The sequence below is a fragment of the Antechinus flavipes genome, chromosome 2, assembly GCF_016432865.1.
Source record: "Antechinus flavipes isolate AdamAnt ecotype Samford, QLD, Australia chromosome 2, AdamAnt_v2, whole genome shotgun sequence".
NCBI classification, from domain to species: domain Eukaryota; kingdom Metazoa; phylum Chordata; class Mammalia; order Dasyuromorphia; family Dasyuridae; genus Antechinus; species Antechinus flavipes.
In genome coordinates this window covers 572,694,432-572,709,544 of record NC_067399.1, presented here as the reverse complement: position 1 = coordinate 572,709,544, position 15,113 = coordinate 572,694,432, and the positions used below count along the sequence as shown (strand labels likewise).

The window sequence follows — 15,113 nt, the reverse complement described above, 5'->3', positions numbered from 1 at the left end:
TTTTCCTGATACACTTCTATTTAATCATACCATCTTCCATCTAGCATTTATGAAGTTAAAGTTGATTTTTTTGAATTTAATTTTTTTACATTTTTTGTACTAAATTTTACATTTATTTGTACTAAATTTTACATTTATTTGTACTAAATTTCATCTTTTTTGATTTAAGATCCTAGCTTGTCAAAGAATATATATATTTTCCTTTTAAAATTTTACTTCCAGTCTTGTGTCATATGCAAATTTTGTTAAGCAGTGTTTTCATGAATATGTTTACCATATTTATACATGGTATATTCAAATACTTTTGTTAAAATTAAAGAGTTCATTTTTATTTAAAATTAATTCCTTTGCAGTTTCAAATGAATAAAAGTATTTCCCTTCATCAACAATTTCTAGCCACCATGCCCAATGGCAGAATCCCAAAGAATACAAAAGCTGTGTCAATGTCCAACCCAAGGATTTCCTAGTGGATATTAGATAGCTGGCCAGTGGACCCTTTGATTCTGGAATACGTTTATTATTGTTGGCCAAAGGGCATTACTGTCCTGGTTTAATTTTCCCACCATATGAATAAATTTGCCTTCTCAAGGAACTGATGCTACATGAGCTGGGTACTGGCAGAAATCAGATGCTTAATCCCTCTTTTTTTATTCTGCTTTAGAACCAACAAATTTCTGAAAACCTCAGCAGTTTGCAATCTCTATGGCTCCATAAAATGGAGATATCCTTTGAAATCATGCTTAGCATTTTAATTTAAATATTTTTAAAGCTGATATATCAATAATAAAATAAGCCTTCCTGTTAGTTGATTTTTCATTGACTGAGTAAAGGCAAGACAAATTTTATAATAATATACTTGAAAATATGGCAGGATTTTTTTTGAGGAAAATTTTGATATATATTAAAAAGGAAAACACATAAAAATTCTATTGTATAATCCTCACCTTTAAAGCATTTCATATTCTTCTCAAATAAAATCCTTAAAGATCACTAGCATAAAACTGAACAAATATCATATGGTTACTTACATAAGCCCATCTGCAAAAGAAATATTAATAGGAAAGAAGAGGTATGGAGAAGACAGAAGATTACAAAGGAAAAAACTTTGGGAATAACTTGTCCACAGAGATAGTAATTAGCAAAGCCATAATTCAAATAGAAAATTGACTCTAAATCCATTGTTCTTTCCATGATACCATGAAGAAGAGTTCACAATAGATGATTTAAAATGTCTCTTCCATTCTTAATATGCTACTTTTCTAGGATTAAAAAAGTTCTTTATTAGCTGAGCCTTTAGATAGCAACAAGATTTTAGGTAACAATAATATATTTATTATGCTGATTTAGGATTAGCAATTCCTATACTCTGATTTATTTTCACAGCCTTGGTGACTAATTTTCACTTTTCCTCTCATACTTTTTCATTCATTCTTCTTGTGGCCAATCGTAAACATTATTGACAGGGTTAGAGGTAGAATATGACCGCACAGAACAAAGTAAGTTAACTGGGAAATGAAAGGGCCACATTTAGGAATAATTAATACTATAGTCTGAAATAATTGGCTATTTTAAGATTTAGATGAACTGTTTATGAACTTAAATTATGTCAAGTATAAGAAGACAAATCTTTACAAAAGAGTAAATTATTTTTGTAAACATTAAAGTGTTATATGTATTAATATTATATGATAAGATCTAGAAGAGACACTAGTTATCACTGAGTAGGACTCCTCATTTTTATAGATGAGAGAACTGAGGTTCAGAGAAGTTAAATGATTATCTCAAAGTCACACATATAGCAAAATGGTAGAGCTTTGTTGAGGACCCAGGTTCCTTGATTCCAAATCCAGCACATTTCCACTATGTCATGATGTTTTGCAAAACAAGAAAAAGAAAAGTAAATAAGGGGGGAAAGGAGAGAGTGGAAAATAAGGTGCAGATATAGAATGTAAAAAGGAAGTGGGTAGAGAATTTAAAAATATGAAAAAGAAAGGGAGAAAGAAGGGAAGGCATGAAATTGAGAAAGAATATAAAAGGGAGAGTAAATAAAAGTGATAAAGAGAAAAAAAGAAAAAGAAAGAAAGATAGGAAAAATTTTAGGGAAAGATGGAGAGGGAATATGAGAAAAAGGAGGAGAGGAAAGAAAGAAAGAGACACTAGGGAGAAACTGGGAGGTCACTAAAGGATAGTGATGAAAAAGGGAAGAGGGAAGAGGAAAAAAGAGACAAAAAGATGAGAAAGAAAAGTAGAAGGAGAAAATATAGCCCACATGGTAATATAAAGGGATGGCTTCCATGAGAGAAGGGAGTGGAAAGAAAGTTCCTCTTCCATAGTCCAGAAGATGAGGGAAGCATCCCCAAAGCCCGTTAAACCTCAGCCAAACATTTCTAACTATCCCTGCCTTTAGGCTTATCTTGGCCAGAGCCAAAGGGTGGGATGGAGGACAACTTGTGACCAGAACAGCTGCAATAGCCCCAGGAGCCAACCCAAGCTTTTATCACTGGGATTTAGAGGCAGTGACTAGGGAAAGCATTATGCATCTGCTTTATACAAATTGATTTAAATTTTTTTTTAAGAAAAGAAAAAAGTTCTCCCCAAAATGGGGATGTGACCCAAGCCCTACGTGGCTCCATTTTTAACTATCCTCAATGTGCCTTGCACTTCCTTCCCTTGTATAGGATTTTGTTAGGGGAAGGAGCATTGTACCTCCTTTTAGGCTCAAAAAGAATAAACTATTACCTAGGAAGAATAAGAATTTCCAAAAATTTTAGTCTATGGTTGTACTGCCCTATATTTAAGTATGATGAAACACACCAGACATTTCCATTCAGCCCTACTCCTGCCAACAATTCTCCAAATTGGCAGTTTTGGGATGTTAACTGGGCCCATCATTTCCAAAGCATGTTAATTGAAGACACCTCCGGGTTCCAAAAGTAATTCCCTTAAGCCTAAAGTCATAGCTTTTCACACGCAGCTTATGTCTTCCCTGTGCTGATAGAAAATTAATTTAAAAAAAAATTTTTTTTCTTTGAAGTTTTAAAAGATAAGAATAGTTCTTCCAGGTCATGGGATAAAACAGAATGATGAAATATAAACAAACTTCTGGAGGAACTCATGAAAATTAAAAAACATTAACAGAATTTAAGTGATAGTTTGTGAAGCATTTGAGTTGAAAACAAACTTAGGCGGTCTTCCATTTGCCACTGGGTTGTTTCAAATTTCCAACTCAGCTGTCTGGAACTCAAAATTCATTACCTCCACAAAAATCATGTCATAAATGATGATTAGAATAGTTTTGGGATCCCATTTACTCCATCCACTATAACCAGAAAATTTAGAGCTGGAAGACATTGGAAATTATCAGACTCAATAGACTGATCTTTCAAAGAAACAAACCAAGGCTTGCAGAAATAAAGTGACAATTCCACTGAATTAATGGCAGAACTCAGTCCTCTGATTCCCATTCCATTGCTCTTTCCAGGATGGAGAGCACAAGCAATGACCACTTTTTAAAATTTAATTTTTATTTTACTTTTTCTTGCAGGGCAATGATCATTTTTCTAAATCTGTCTTTATGAAAAAGATAATATTATCCATGTTCTAACTCAGGTAGGAAGGAAGGAAACCAGAATTAAATTCTATTATGTACTGTACTGAACACTTAGAATTATTATATAATTTGATACTTATACCAACCCTGTGATATAGGTACTATTATCCCCATTTTGCAGTTTAGAAAATTGAGACAGTCAGGGGTTAAGCCACATAGCTAGTAAGTGTTTGAGCAAAGATTTGAATCCAAGCCCAACTCTGTCTACTGCTGACCCAATTTTCTTTGAACCTCCATACTCCCCAGATAGTACCTCTTCTGCTTATGGCCACAGGAAGCAGGGGTTCTATCAATGAACAAAAACCATAGAATTATGGAGCCTTGGAGTCCAAGCCCCTTCATTTTACAGTAAGGGGAGATGGCCAATGAGAAATTAGTCCTCATGAGCATGTACTTCATGTTCTGCCTGATGCAATTCCTTCCCACATGGACTCTAGAGCACAAACAAGTATTCCATGATCATTTCCTGTCCACTTACCACGTAGTGAAGAGAGGCCTTTGGGTTAGTTCCTGAACTGGAAATAAGAGTACATAAAAAAAGAAACTAACTGCCCAAATGGCTCTCTTTTCCTGGTTGCATTCAAGTGAGTAAGCAAGTGAGGAAAGGATGCCTCCAGGTGGAAAGAGTACTATGGCTTAGTCTCCCCACCAAGATCAACTAACATGAAGCCAAGATTTCATGACCTTGCTATTGCCTCTGTCCCTGTTGTATCTATTCTTTCCTACATTAGAGGAAGAAGTACTGGAGATGAAACAGAAAAAACTGTAAGCTTTAAAAGGCTGGAGAAGTACCAGGAGTCTAGGAATTAGAGTCCAAACTAAACATTCCAATCTAGATTCTCCTTCTGATCAAAAAACCAATCTAGCTAATTGAATGCAATGCAATTCAATTCAATTCAACAGAGATTTACTAAGCACCCATTTCATATAAGTCATTGTGCAAAGTCTCCCAAAAGGAGGGGGGGAAGCTAAATGTATAATTCAAAGATGCGCTAGAGCCAGCTAGAACTGGCTCATGAAGGCTGATTGTTAAATTTTCAGTGGGAGCATTTACACTCTGAAAATTAGCAAACACTAAAAATCAAGGTTTTAAATGAATGTTTTGGTGATTGTCTAGACCTAAAGTGTTGGAGAAATTGTCACTATTGCAAATTAAGCTTAAAAGTATATCACACAAACTTTTTTACTCTGAGAGAACTAGTTAAGCATGTATTGATACATCCCTATTATATATACTTTCATAAATTTTAAATGAGGTCAAATTTTCTTTATTGTTAGTGCAGGTTTATTTAGGGGACAGTAATTTGTGTATTAGATATCTACACATATATTACTTTATATCTAAATTTATTTTCTTGGCCATATGGAAAAAGATTATTTATGCACAAGCTAGGACTCATTTTAGGATGGTACCTGTTGAAAACTCTCCCTTAGATGGCTCTGATCTTCAGGATGGCAGAATTCCAAAATGTCTTTTCCCAAAAGATCCTAGACATAAAAGAAAATCTTCAGTACACAATTTCAATTTCCACTGTTCATATTTCATTTCTTTGTTGTAAGGAAATAATTATTTGTTCAGTTTTTTCCATACCTACTAGTCCTCCTCAGATGCCCTCTAATATTACAGTTGAGAATTCTTTTTTTGGTGTCTATATGAAACTTTCTGTTGGCAACTCTATGCTAATCAGACTTTTTGAGAGCAAGATCAGTGCCTATATAAGGCAAAACATTAATAGCCCGAGAAACTGTGGGGGTTTTTTTCCTAGGAAGATGGATTTTTACATTCTATTTGCTTTGGAGGAACAGAATATAATAAATATGGTTCTAATAAACATTAAAAGAAAGCAAAATGACCAAGTGAAGACAGGATGTGTTGCTTGTGAAAACTGTAATTGTTTAAATGTGGAAACTGCAGCTCTCTTGGGGATAAAAAGATGCTTTTCTACATGAAACAATTTTGTACGTAAGAGAACATTTACTACCTACTTCCATTATTTGATGTTTATTCAAAAGAGCATGCATGATCCTGAAAGAAAATATCTAATGGAATGAATAAGTATTTGTGCACAGAAATCAACCAACAAAAAGCTAAACCACTGAATTCAAGTGGATGTACAGGGAGACATAATTCAAGCTGCTATATTTACTCTCTGATCAAAACTATAGTATTCAGCTGAGTTTGAGTCTACGCTGACAAAACTGGGAAAACAGTAGCTGGATATAAACTTCCCCACCTGAAAATATGCATCTGTTGTGGCTAGTGTGGATGCACAAATGGATTATTATCATGGCTTTTAAAGCAGCACTGAACTGATATAATATTGTTGGCTGTTATAGAGTCACTTCAGTTCTGTGCAACTCTACATGACCCCATTTGGGATTTTCTTGGCAAAGATACTGGAGTGGTTTGCCATTTTCTTCTCCAGCTCATTTTGGAGATGGGGAAGCTAAGGCAAACAGGGTTAACTGACTTGCCCAAGGCCACAAAACTACTAATTGTCTGAAGCTAGGTTTGATCTGACTCCAGGACTGGTACTCTATCCACTGCACCACCTCCAAAATAATACCATAATATATGGGAAGTGAAACTATTTTCCTTCAATTTTATCTAAAAGATGAGATAAATTTGCCCCATTTATTCAGATGTTTTGAGTCAAGATTTTAGCCCAAAAGGCTATGGCAATAAAAGATCCACATGAGTAATGCAATTATGAGGAAAGAATTTGTACCTGCTAAAAAATCTAGGTGCTTTTAGGCATTAGAGATGATAAAAAAAACTATTATGTATAATGTTATTCCATGAATTGAAAGAGTTTTAGTTTAGAGTTGCTTAAGACTTCAAAATGCACTTAGCAAATTACCTAGACTGAGCATATTACTTAAGGAATTTTGCTTCATAACACTGTGTTTATATTGTCACTAATAAAGAATAAGTACTTTTAGTTGTCCATTAGGGAAGATGGATTTTCTAAATAGTGTTAGCCAATAATAATGAATACTAAATCATCTTCTGACCTGTGGTTGGTAGCCAATAACACTGATGCATCTTGGATCTACAAATGTGATGATTCCTTCAGAGTTGTGTCGGGATAAGAACTCAGCAGGGACAGACATCCCATTCATGTCCATACACACAGGGGAGCTAGTTACCTGAGAAAGATAGAATCAGCAGAAAACATTTGAATTTCATGGAGGGGGAAATAAAAAAAATATCAAGATGCTTCTGTTAACAAGCAAATGTTAAAATATGCTTTATTTTGATTTACTAATGTCATGAATCATTGATCTAGGCACAATAGTGCTGGATTTATAAGAAAAGAAACTTTGTGAATTAAAGATGTTTGAGGGAGACTATTCAACTTAAATATTAAGCCTAATAATATCAGGAAAAATGCACAAATGAAAGCATTTTTATACCCTTTTTACAGATGAAGAAATTAAGACTCATTGAGTTTAGGTAACTTGCCTATTTTTAGTGACAAAGTTACAAAATATGAAAACCAAAAGTCAAATTTAGGTACTTTACAATATGTCATAGAGTTCCAAAGAAAGTGATAGGAACATTTCAAGGAAGGAAGGGTCACTTTCAGGTTAAGAGGCAGAAAGGGGGAATTAAAGAAGGCTTCTTGGTAGCTATGGTCATCTGAGTTCAAATCTTGAAAAGAAATATTTAAATAAGTAGAAGGAGAATGAATGATAGGGAAATAGTACATTATTCCAGCCAGGTTTATTGATGTTGCTGTTAAATTGTTTCAGTTGTATTTTATTCTTTATGACTCCTTTTGGGGTTTTCTTAATAAAAATGGCTAGAATAGTTTGCCATTCTCTTTTCTAGTTCATTTTACAGATGAGATAAACTGGATTAAGCAACTTATCCAGAGTCACACAGCAAGTAAGTGTCTGAGGCTGGATTTGAACTCAAAAAAAATCTTCCTGACTCCAAGCCCAGTGCTCTATTCATTGTACCACCTCGCTGGACATTGCAGCTCTATGGGATGACAGGAATAAAGAAATAGAAGAAGGTATAGAACTGAAAATAGGACAAGATTAAGGAATGGTGAGTAATCTACTTTGATTAGAATCATGACTGGGAGTCATTTGAGATAAATCAGGTTATGAACAGTCATGAACTTTACAAGGCAGGCAGTAGTGAAAGTGAGTGACCCAGAGGCACCAAAGGTATTTTTTTTCCTTTTCTTTTTTCTAGGTAAGAAAAGAATATGGTTTGTTTTAGGAAGATAATTTTGAAAGTATTGTGAAATATATATTGAAGAAAAGTGAGACAAGAGGAGAAGGCAATTTAGGAGCTTATTATATTAATCCAGGTTAAGGAGCTAATGGGAATTGTAAATTGGTTTGTATCAGTAGGAGGAGATGGATGCATATGAGGGAAGTTGACAGGTAAATGATAGCAATGAGTTCAAATGTGGCTTTAGATGCTAGCTGTGTGTCCTTGGAAAAGTCAGTTAACCTGTCTGCCTCAGTTTCTTCATCTGCAAAGTAGGGTTGTTCTCCTCATCTGCAAACTAGGGTTGTTCTGAAGATAAAATAATATTTGAAAAGCACTTTCCAAATCTTAAAGTACCATATAATAGTTATTATTATTGTTTTTATAATCATTGCTAGCCCTCTGGTAACAAATAATGACAGTAAAGAAATTATAACACTTCATTCTCCAAAGATTTTTAGCATTTCCCTTCAACTCTGCATAAGACAGAGCTGGATCTGCTATCACCTAAAGATAGTCTAGAATTCAGTGGTCTTTATGGGAATAATTATGATGGTGCAGTGAATCAAGAATCCCATTGCTTAGAGTTTAAAGAACAGGGTCTCCCATTTCTAGTCCTTTCCCCAAATTTAGCTCTAATCTTGCCTATTATTGGAGCAATATACATTTATACACATAGATGAAGGGATTTGAGCAATGCTAAGAGATATATGATAACAATAAAATTTAGAGAAAATAATACAAAGTTATGGTACAGATAGCAATATGAGAGGTAACAAATGTTGGTGATCAAATAATATAATAATATACAAATAATTCTTGAAAGCAAGAATCATGTGGTTGATCGGAAGTTGGGGGAAAAAGAGTAGAAAAAGGTGAGGTTTCCTTGAAAGCAAATGGTTCATCTGGGGAAAAGAGATGAATGAGAAAATAAAGAAAAATAAAATAAAGTTTTAGATTCAGGGAAATGTAACCACAATGGAATTATGATTTCACAGTTCAATAAATTTAGCAATTATTTATTAAATTTCTAAATGCAATGCTCTGATTTAGGATATAAAGATAGAAATGATACATACTAGTGTCTAAGTTTTGTGTATTTGAGTCATGGACACTCTCTTCAGAGTAGTCCTAAATCAAAGATGCTGGGAATGATTGGACAGCTTATCTACCGTTCGCAGCCTTGCTGCTGTGTATACTGCCCTCCTAACAGGGTGCCAGCAGGTGCAACCTATCTGTAACTGATGAAACCCAAGATTGCCCTGGTTTCTTCAGAAATAATGTTCAAAGTTTCTCATGATGAACTGTGGTTCAGCCTCTTTCTGCTATCAGGCTGGGACAAAATAGCTTTCTCCACCCTTCCCACAATCTCTGCAGGCAGCTTATGTTGGTGTCTCTCTCCATACAGAGAGCAAGGGGAGATCAAAAGGAAAAAGGGTAAAAGTCACAGCTGGAGAAGTGACCAAGCCTTTTCACATAGCTCATTTCACACAGGGTTTGCTAAGGTTGGAAAGGACGTAAAATACGGAGCGTGGAAAGTAATATCCCTCAGAACTTTAGTCTTTGACCTTCCCACTAGGACTGTGGTCTGTGAAAAAGGAGTGAAAGTTGGGTCCTGAAGACCTGCTAGACTGGGAGTATATGGACTAACGTAAGAGCCAAAAAAGAGAAATCTATTTCTAATCCCTTCTCTGTGGCTGACCTAACAATGGGTGGTTCTTCATTTTTATCATGGGCAAAGATGGAAAGTACACTCTCTTTAGGTACAGAGTTGTAGTAGAAATCAAAATCACAATGACAGTGTATGGGCTGTTAATAGATTGTAGAAAATGAGAGAAGAGGGAATTTACTGACAGAAAATGTTTTCAAAGGAGTACCTTTTCATGCTACTCCATGCTATATAAATTTATTTCATTTTATTAGTCATCCCCTGAGAAGCTATACAGTAGAGTGGATAGACTTGACCTCAGATTTAGGTTGACTTAGTTTCAAGTTCTGCCTTTAATTATACTAGCTATGTGACCCTGAGCAAATAATTCATTTAATCTTTCAGTGAGTTAAATAGCTATAAACTGTTTTATAAAAGTTTTTTATATAAAATTACATGTTTTATATATAAACTATATAAATTTTATATATAAAACTAAAGATGCTATAATTATAGCATCTATACTAAAACTATAAGATGCTGAACAATTGACCTTAATTTTGGAGCTCCTTATAACAATGGAATCATAAGTCTGGGCAAAAGACAAAAAAAGCCAGTTTTCTTCTACCTTGTTGTTTTTGTTCAGTCATATTTCAATTATATCCAACTCTCTGTGACCCCCATTTGGAGTTTTCTTGATATTGAAGTGGTTTGCCATTTCCTTCTCCAGCTTATTTTACAAATGAGGAAACTGAGGCAAAGAGGGTAAGTGATTTCCCTAGGATCACACAGCCAATAAGTGTTTGAAGCCAGAAGTGAACTCTGGAAGATGAATCTTCCTGACTCAAGATCCAGAACTCTATCCAGCTTGTCATCTAGTTGCCCTACTTCCACCTTTCTCAATCTCTTATATCCAGCTATGTATGTATATATGTATGTATCTATCTTCCCACCCTCACCATGTATACTCTATATTCCTACACATTATCTCATATATTTAAAAACACTCTTGCTCATTTTGGTATGTTTGCTTTTTTCTATCAAGACACTCATCCTCAAGTTTACTTTGTTCTCCATGTCTTAAACCTAAAGTATTCCAGGATGTAGCTCCACATTCTAAGGTCACTTTTTTGCTCCCACCTCTTAGTGTGTATAGTCCCATAAATAAGAGACTGGTCACAGTCAAAATTTTAACTTAGTCCCAAGGACTTGTTCTCCTCTGGCACTAAAAAACTAAATGCATATTGTATCATAACTCTAATAATGCATGTACCCTCAGGATCTCAATTCTCCCAATACCATATCTACTTCTAGGTGGAATTTTACCTGATTTTCAACCAAGGATTAGTTTGGCTATTCCAACAACCAGACAAGAAGATTTACCATGCAGTTTCTCTATATGTTACATACATACACAGAGACATACAGACACACACATATACACACACAGATATATATGAATACCATACCTACTTCTGGATGTTAAATTTTACCTGATTTTCAACTAAGGATTAGTTTGGATTAGACAAGATAATTCGCCATGCAGCATATATATGCATGCAAATATTATATGTAACATCTTCCTTTGTTTTATTTGAATTTTAAAATTCAACTGTTTTTGGATTAAAGGAACGAAGGTCACATGATTGGAAAACCAAGAGTTAGAATCTGTATAGGGTTTTTGAAGAAATCCTTGATCTTCAATTGACACTTCTTCCTCTTTCTATAGTTTTATAAATTATTTTGAGAAACACAAGGACCCAAACCACTAGGTATAAGAATGGTAAAACGGTTCATACGGGGCAAAATTTTTTTTGGCAAGGAAAATAGTTGTAACCTGAGCACCTGAACTCCTCTGAGATTCAGCTTGTCGGGCCTCTGATGCAGCTCTGTGCCACAATCAATATGCCCTCCTAAAGAGATGATGTTTTAACATCAGTTTTCCTAAGAGATGAACACACTTTCCTAAGAATGCACAGTTAAATGAAACAACCTGTCTGTGTTACAGATTTTCTGGATTCTTTGACTCACATAGATTGGGAATTCTATTGCGGTGCAAAGGAGATAGAAACTGGGGGAAGAATCACTCAGTGTCATAATAGTCTGAAAAGAAGAGAAACTTTATTTTACAATTCTGATGGAGGATATCATAGCACCCAGGCTCGCTCGCTGAGAGAGAGAGAGAGAGAGAGAGAGAGAGAGAGAGAGAGAGAGAGAGAGAGAGAGAGAGACAGAGGCGGGGGGAAGGGAGAGAGAGAAAGAGAGAGAGAGAGAGAGAAAGAGAGAGAGACAGAGAGAGAAAGAAAGAGACAAAGAGAGACAGAGAGACAGAGACAAAGGGAGATAGAGACAAAGAAAAAGACAGTGGGAGACAGAAAGAGAGAGAGAGAGAGACAGACAGACAGACAGACAGAAAGAGAGAGAGAGAGAGAAAGAGAGAGAGAGAAGAGAGAGAGAGAAAGAGAGAGAGAGAGAAGAGAGAGAGAGAGAGAGAGAGAGAGAGAGAGAGAGAGAGAGAGAGAGAGAGAGAGAGAGAAGGACCTCTTATATGTAAATTTCATTCACATTTGGAGAAAAGAAATCTACCTAACTTCTCTAAAACAAAGAAGAAATGGGTCATATTACAAAGAATCACAGAATGGAAGATGGAAGTAACCTTAGTAGTCACCCAGTCCAGTTTCCTCATTTTAGAGACTGAGTAATAGGTCAATAGAAGTTAATTGACTCATTCAAGGTCACACACATCCCTTTCATCAAAGAAGTAGAGGGCAGATGAGTACATTAACCTTTACACATTTGTAACTTGTCTACTTGAAGACTTTGCACCACACTGAGATGGTAATGTATTATTAAGTGTTAATTACAGTGATCTCTCAGTTCTTTGAATTCCTATAGCAATTAGCATTTGGATAATCCATTTGGCTATTAATCATTTACTGTCTTCAAGTGCCTTTAACTGCTATTTAAATCCTTTGTTGTTACTTAATCTTTCATATTTCTGTCATATCTCTAACTGGGTTCTATATAATTCACTAGCTCAACAAATATTTATGGAATATATACTATGCATAAGCCCTAGGTTCAAATTCTGCTGATACTTATGAGCCATGTGTTCCTGGCAAATCACAGAGACAGAGAAGACCACAGTCCTTGACTTCAAATAACATATAATCTAATAATACTATAAAGCAGATCATACTAAGCACTTATAATATAAAGCAGAACATTCTAAGCAGTCTGGGAAAAGAATAAACAAAGAACTTTAAGAAGAATAGAGGATAAAAGAATTATTTTTCAGGTTGGAGGGTGGGGAATGAACAGAAAATATTTCATGGATTTTTGAATGTTCAATTATGAGTTGAAGTTCACAGTTAGCAGTGAGTAGAAGAAAGGAATTCCATGCAAAAGATACGTGTGCATATCAACGAAGGCAGGGACATAAGGAAGAGCAGAGTAAGGTGAGTATTTGGAGAATGGTAAATTTTAGTTCAAGGCCTTATTAAGATCTTTAAATGACAGCTCAAGGATTTAGGAATTTATTCCACAGATAATGTGGAGCCACAGAAATTTCTGTAGTATAAAGAATATTGAAATGATCAGAAGTTTACTTTAGGAGCAGCATGGCCCAGGGGATAGAGCACCAGCCCTTGGAGTCAGGAGGACTTTGATTAAAATCCGGCTCCACTCACTTGATACTAACCAGCTGTATGACTTTGGGCAAGTCAACTACCCTTGATTGCCTCCCCCAAGTAAGTTTACTTTAGTATTATTCATCTGTTAGTTATACACATAATAGGTTCTAAGAACTAAGCAAAAAGCATTTATTGAGTAATTTGTATATGCTAGGCTTCTAGGTACTAGGGATGCAAAAGCAATAGGGAAACACTTCTTCCCTCAAGAAGATTATATTCTAAGGATCATTACTATGATAGACTAGGTCATAGGCAAGAAAGGTCTCAACTAGGGTAAAGATAGTGAGAAATAATTATCCAGTAAAACTATTACATTTAATACACGCACAGCAATTATTGGCTTGATTTGGATATGGACTTCTCAGAGTTCTGAGAAGAGTAAGGGCTGAAGAAATCAGGGAAGAGTTCATGAAGGATGTAAAATGAGTTTTGATGGACAGGCAAAATTTTGATAGGTAAAACTGTGAGGGGTAGACATTCCAGGTGACAGCAATGATAGAGAGCTTGGCGTGGTCAAGAGGGTACTGAACTCTGGAAAATGAATGGATGCCCATCAATTGGAGAATGGCTGGGTAAATTGTGGTATATGAATGTTATGGAATATTATTGCTCTGTAAGGAATGACCAGCAGGATGAATACAGAGAGGCTTGGAGAGACCTACATGGACTGATGCTAAGTGAGATGAGCAGAACCAGGAGATCATTATACACTTCAACAACGATATTGTATGAGGATGTATTCTGATGGAAGGGGATTTCTCTGACAAAGAGACTTAACTGAGTTTCATTGGATAAATGATGGACAGAAACAGCTACACCCAAAGAAGGAATACTGGGAAATGAATGTGAACTATTTGATTTTTGATTTTCTTCCCGAGTTATTTTTACCTTCTGAATCCAATTCTCCCTGTGCAGCGGGAGAACTGTTCGGTTCTGCAAATATGTATTGTATCTAGGATATACTGCAACATATTTAACATATATAGGACTGCTTGCCATCTTGGGGGGGGGAGGAAGGAGGGAGGGGAAAAAACGAAACAGAAGTGATTGCAAGGGATAATGCTGTGTAAAAATTATCCTGGCATGGATTCTGTCAATACAAAGTTATTATTAAATTAAATTAAATTAAAAAAAAAGAGGGTACTGAACTTAGAATCAAGACATCCTACATTCAAATCCTCTTCTAATACTTATGAGCTTTATGTTCCTGAGCAAATCCCTTAAACTTTCTAAGCCTCTGTTTCCTTATCTGTAAAATTAGGATATTACTACCAGTGGCATTTTTTATAACTTTAAAGCCCTATAGTCGTGTCAGTTATTACACTACCCTGAGAATAAAGGGAGGAACAATGAGTTCTTCATGTTTTACAAGTGGATCCAGATCAATCAAACAAAATCCATTTTAATCCTAATTTACATTCTGTGTAGGTATGTTATTATTTTCAATCTAGAAGCAAATGATGACTTAGCCTATATAAAGTAAAAACATTTCTGTCTTGCACATGGCATACAAGAAATAGAGCAGTTAGCCTAATAGGTCAAGGTTCAAAATCCATTTTCATCCTAATTTACATTCTGTGTAGATATGTTATTATTTTCAATTTAGAAGCAAATGATGACTTAGCCCATATAAAGTAAAAACATTTCTGTCTTGCACATGGCATACAAGAAATAGAGCAGTTAGCCTAATAGGTCAAGGTTCCAAAGAATCTTGTATACCAACAAAAAAAGGCATGGATTTCTGAATACTAATCTAGTGGACTGGATGGCATCAAACATTTTGGTTCTTGGATGGAGGTGGCTTATATAGATTTATTTTATGTTGATAGCCATGCAAATGAAATTCTTTCTTTGCAAGAGCCCTTTATCCTGTCTACAAAGATAATACCAAAGTACTTTGAAAAGTCAAACATTGATGCATCATGATTGAAGATG

At 35.2% G+C, this 15,113-nt stretch overlaps 1 protein-coding gene across 2 annotated transcripts in view; it reads right to left on the bottom strand.

Annotated features, from left to right (window-relative positions):
- The window catches only part of ARNT2 (aryl hydrocarbon receptor nuclear translocator 2), a 258,192-nt gene that overhangs the window by 55,332 nt on the left and 187,747 nt on the right, over positions 1–15,113 (bottom strand). For both annotated transcript variants that reach the window (XM_051981159.1, XM_051981160.1), the window contains exons 10-11: positions 6,626–6,760; positions 5,024–5,098 (exon numbers count right to left, since the gene is read on the bottom strand). In XM_051981159.1, coding sequence (XP_051837119.1) covers positions 5,024–5,098; positions 6,626–6,760 — 210 coding nt within the window. The remainder of the gene's footprint in view (positions 1–5,023; positions 5,099–6,625; positions 6,761–15,113) is intronic.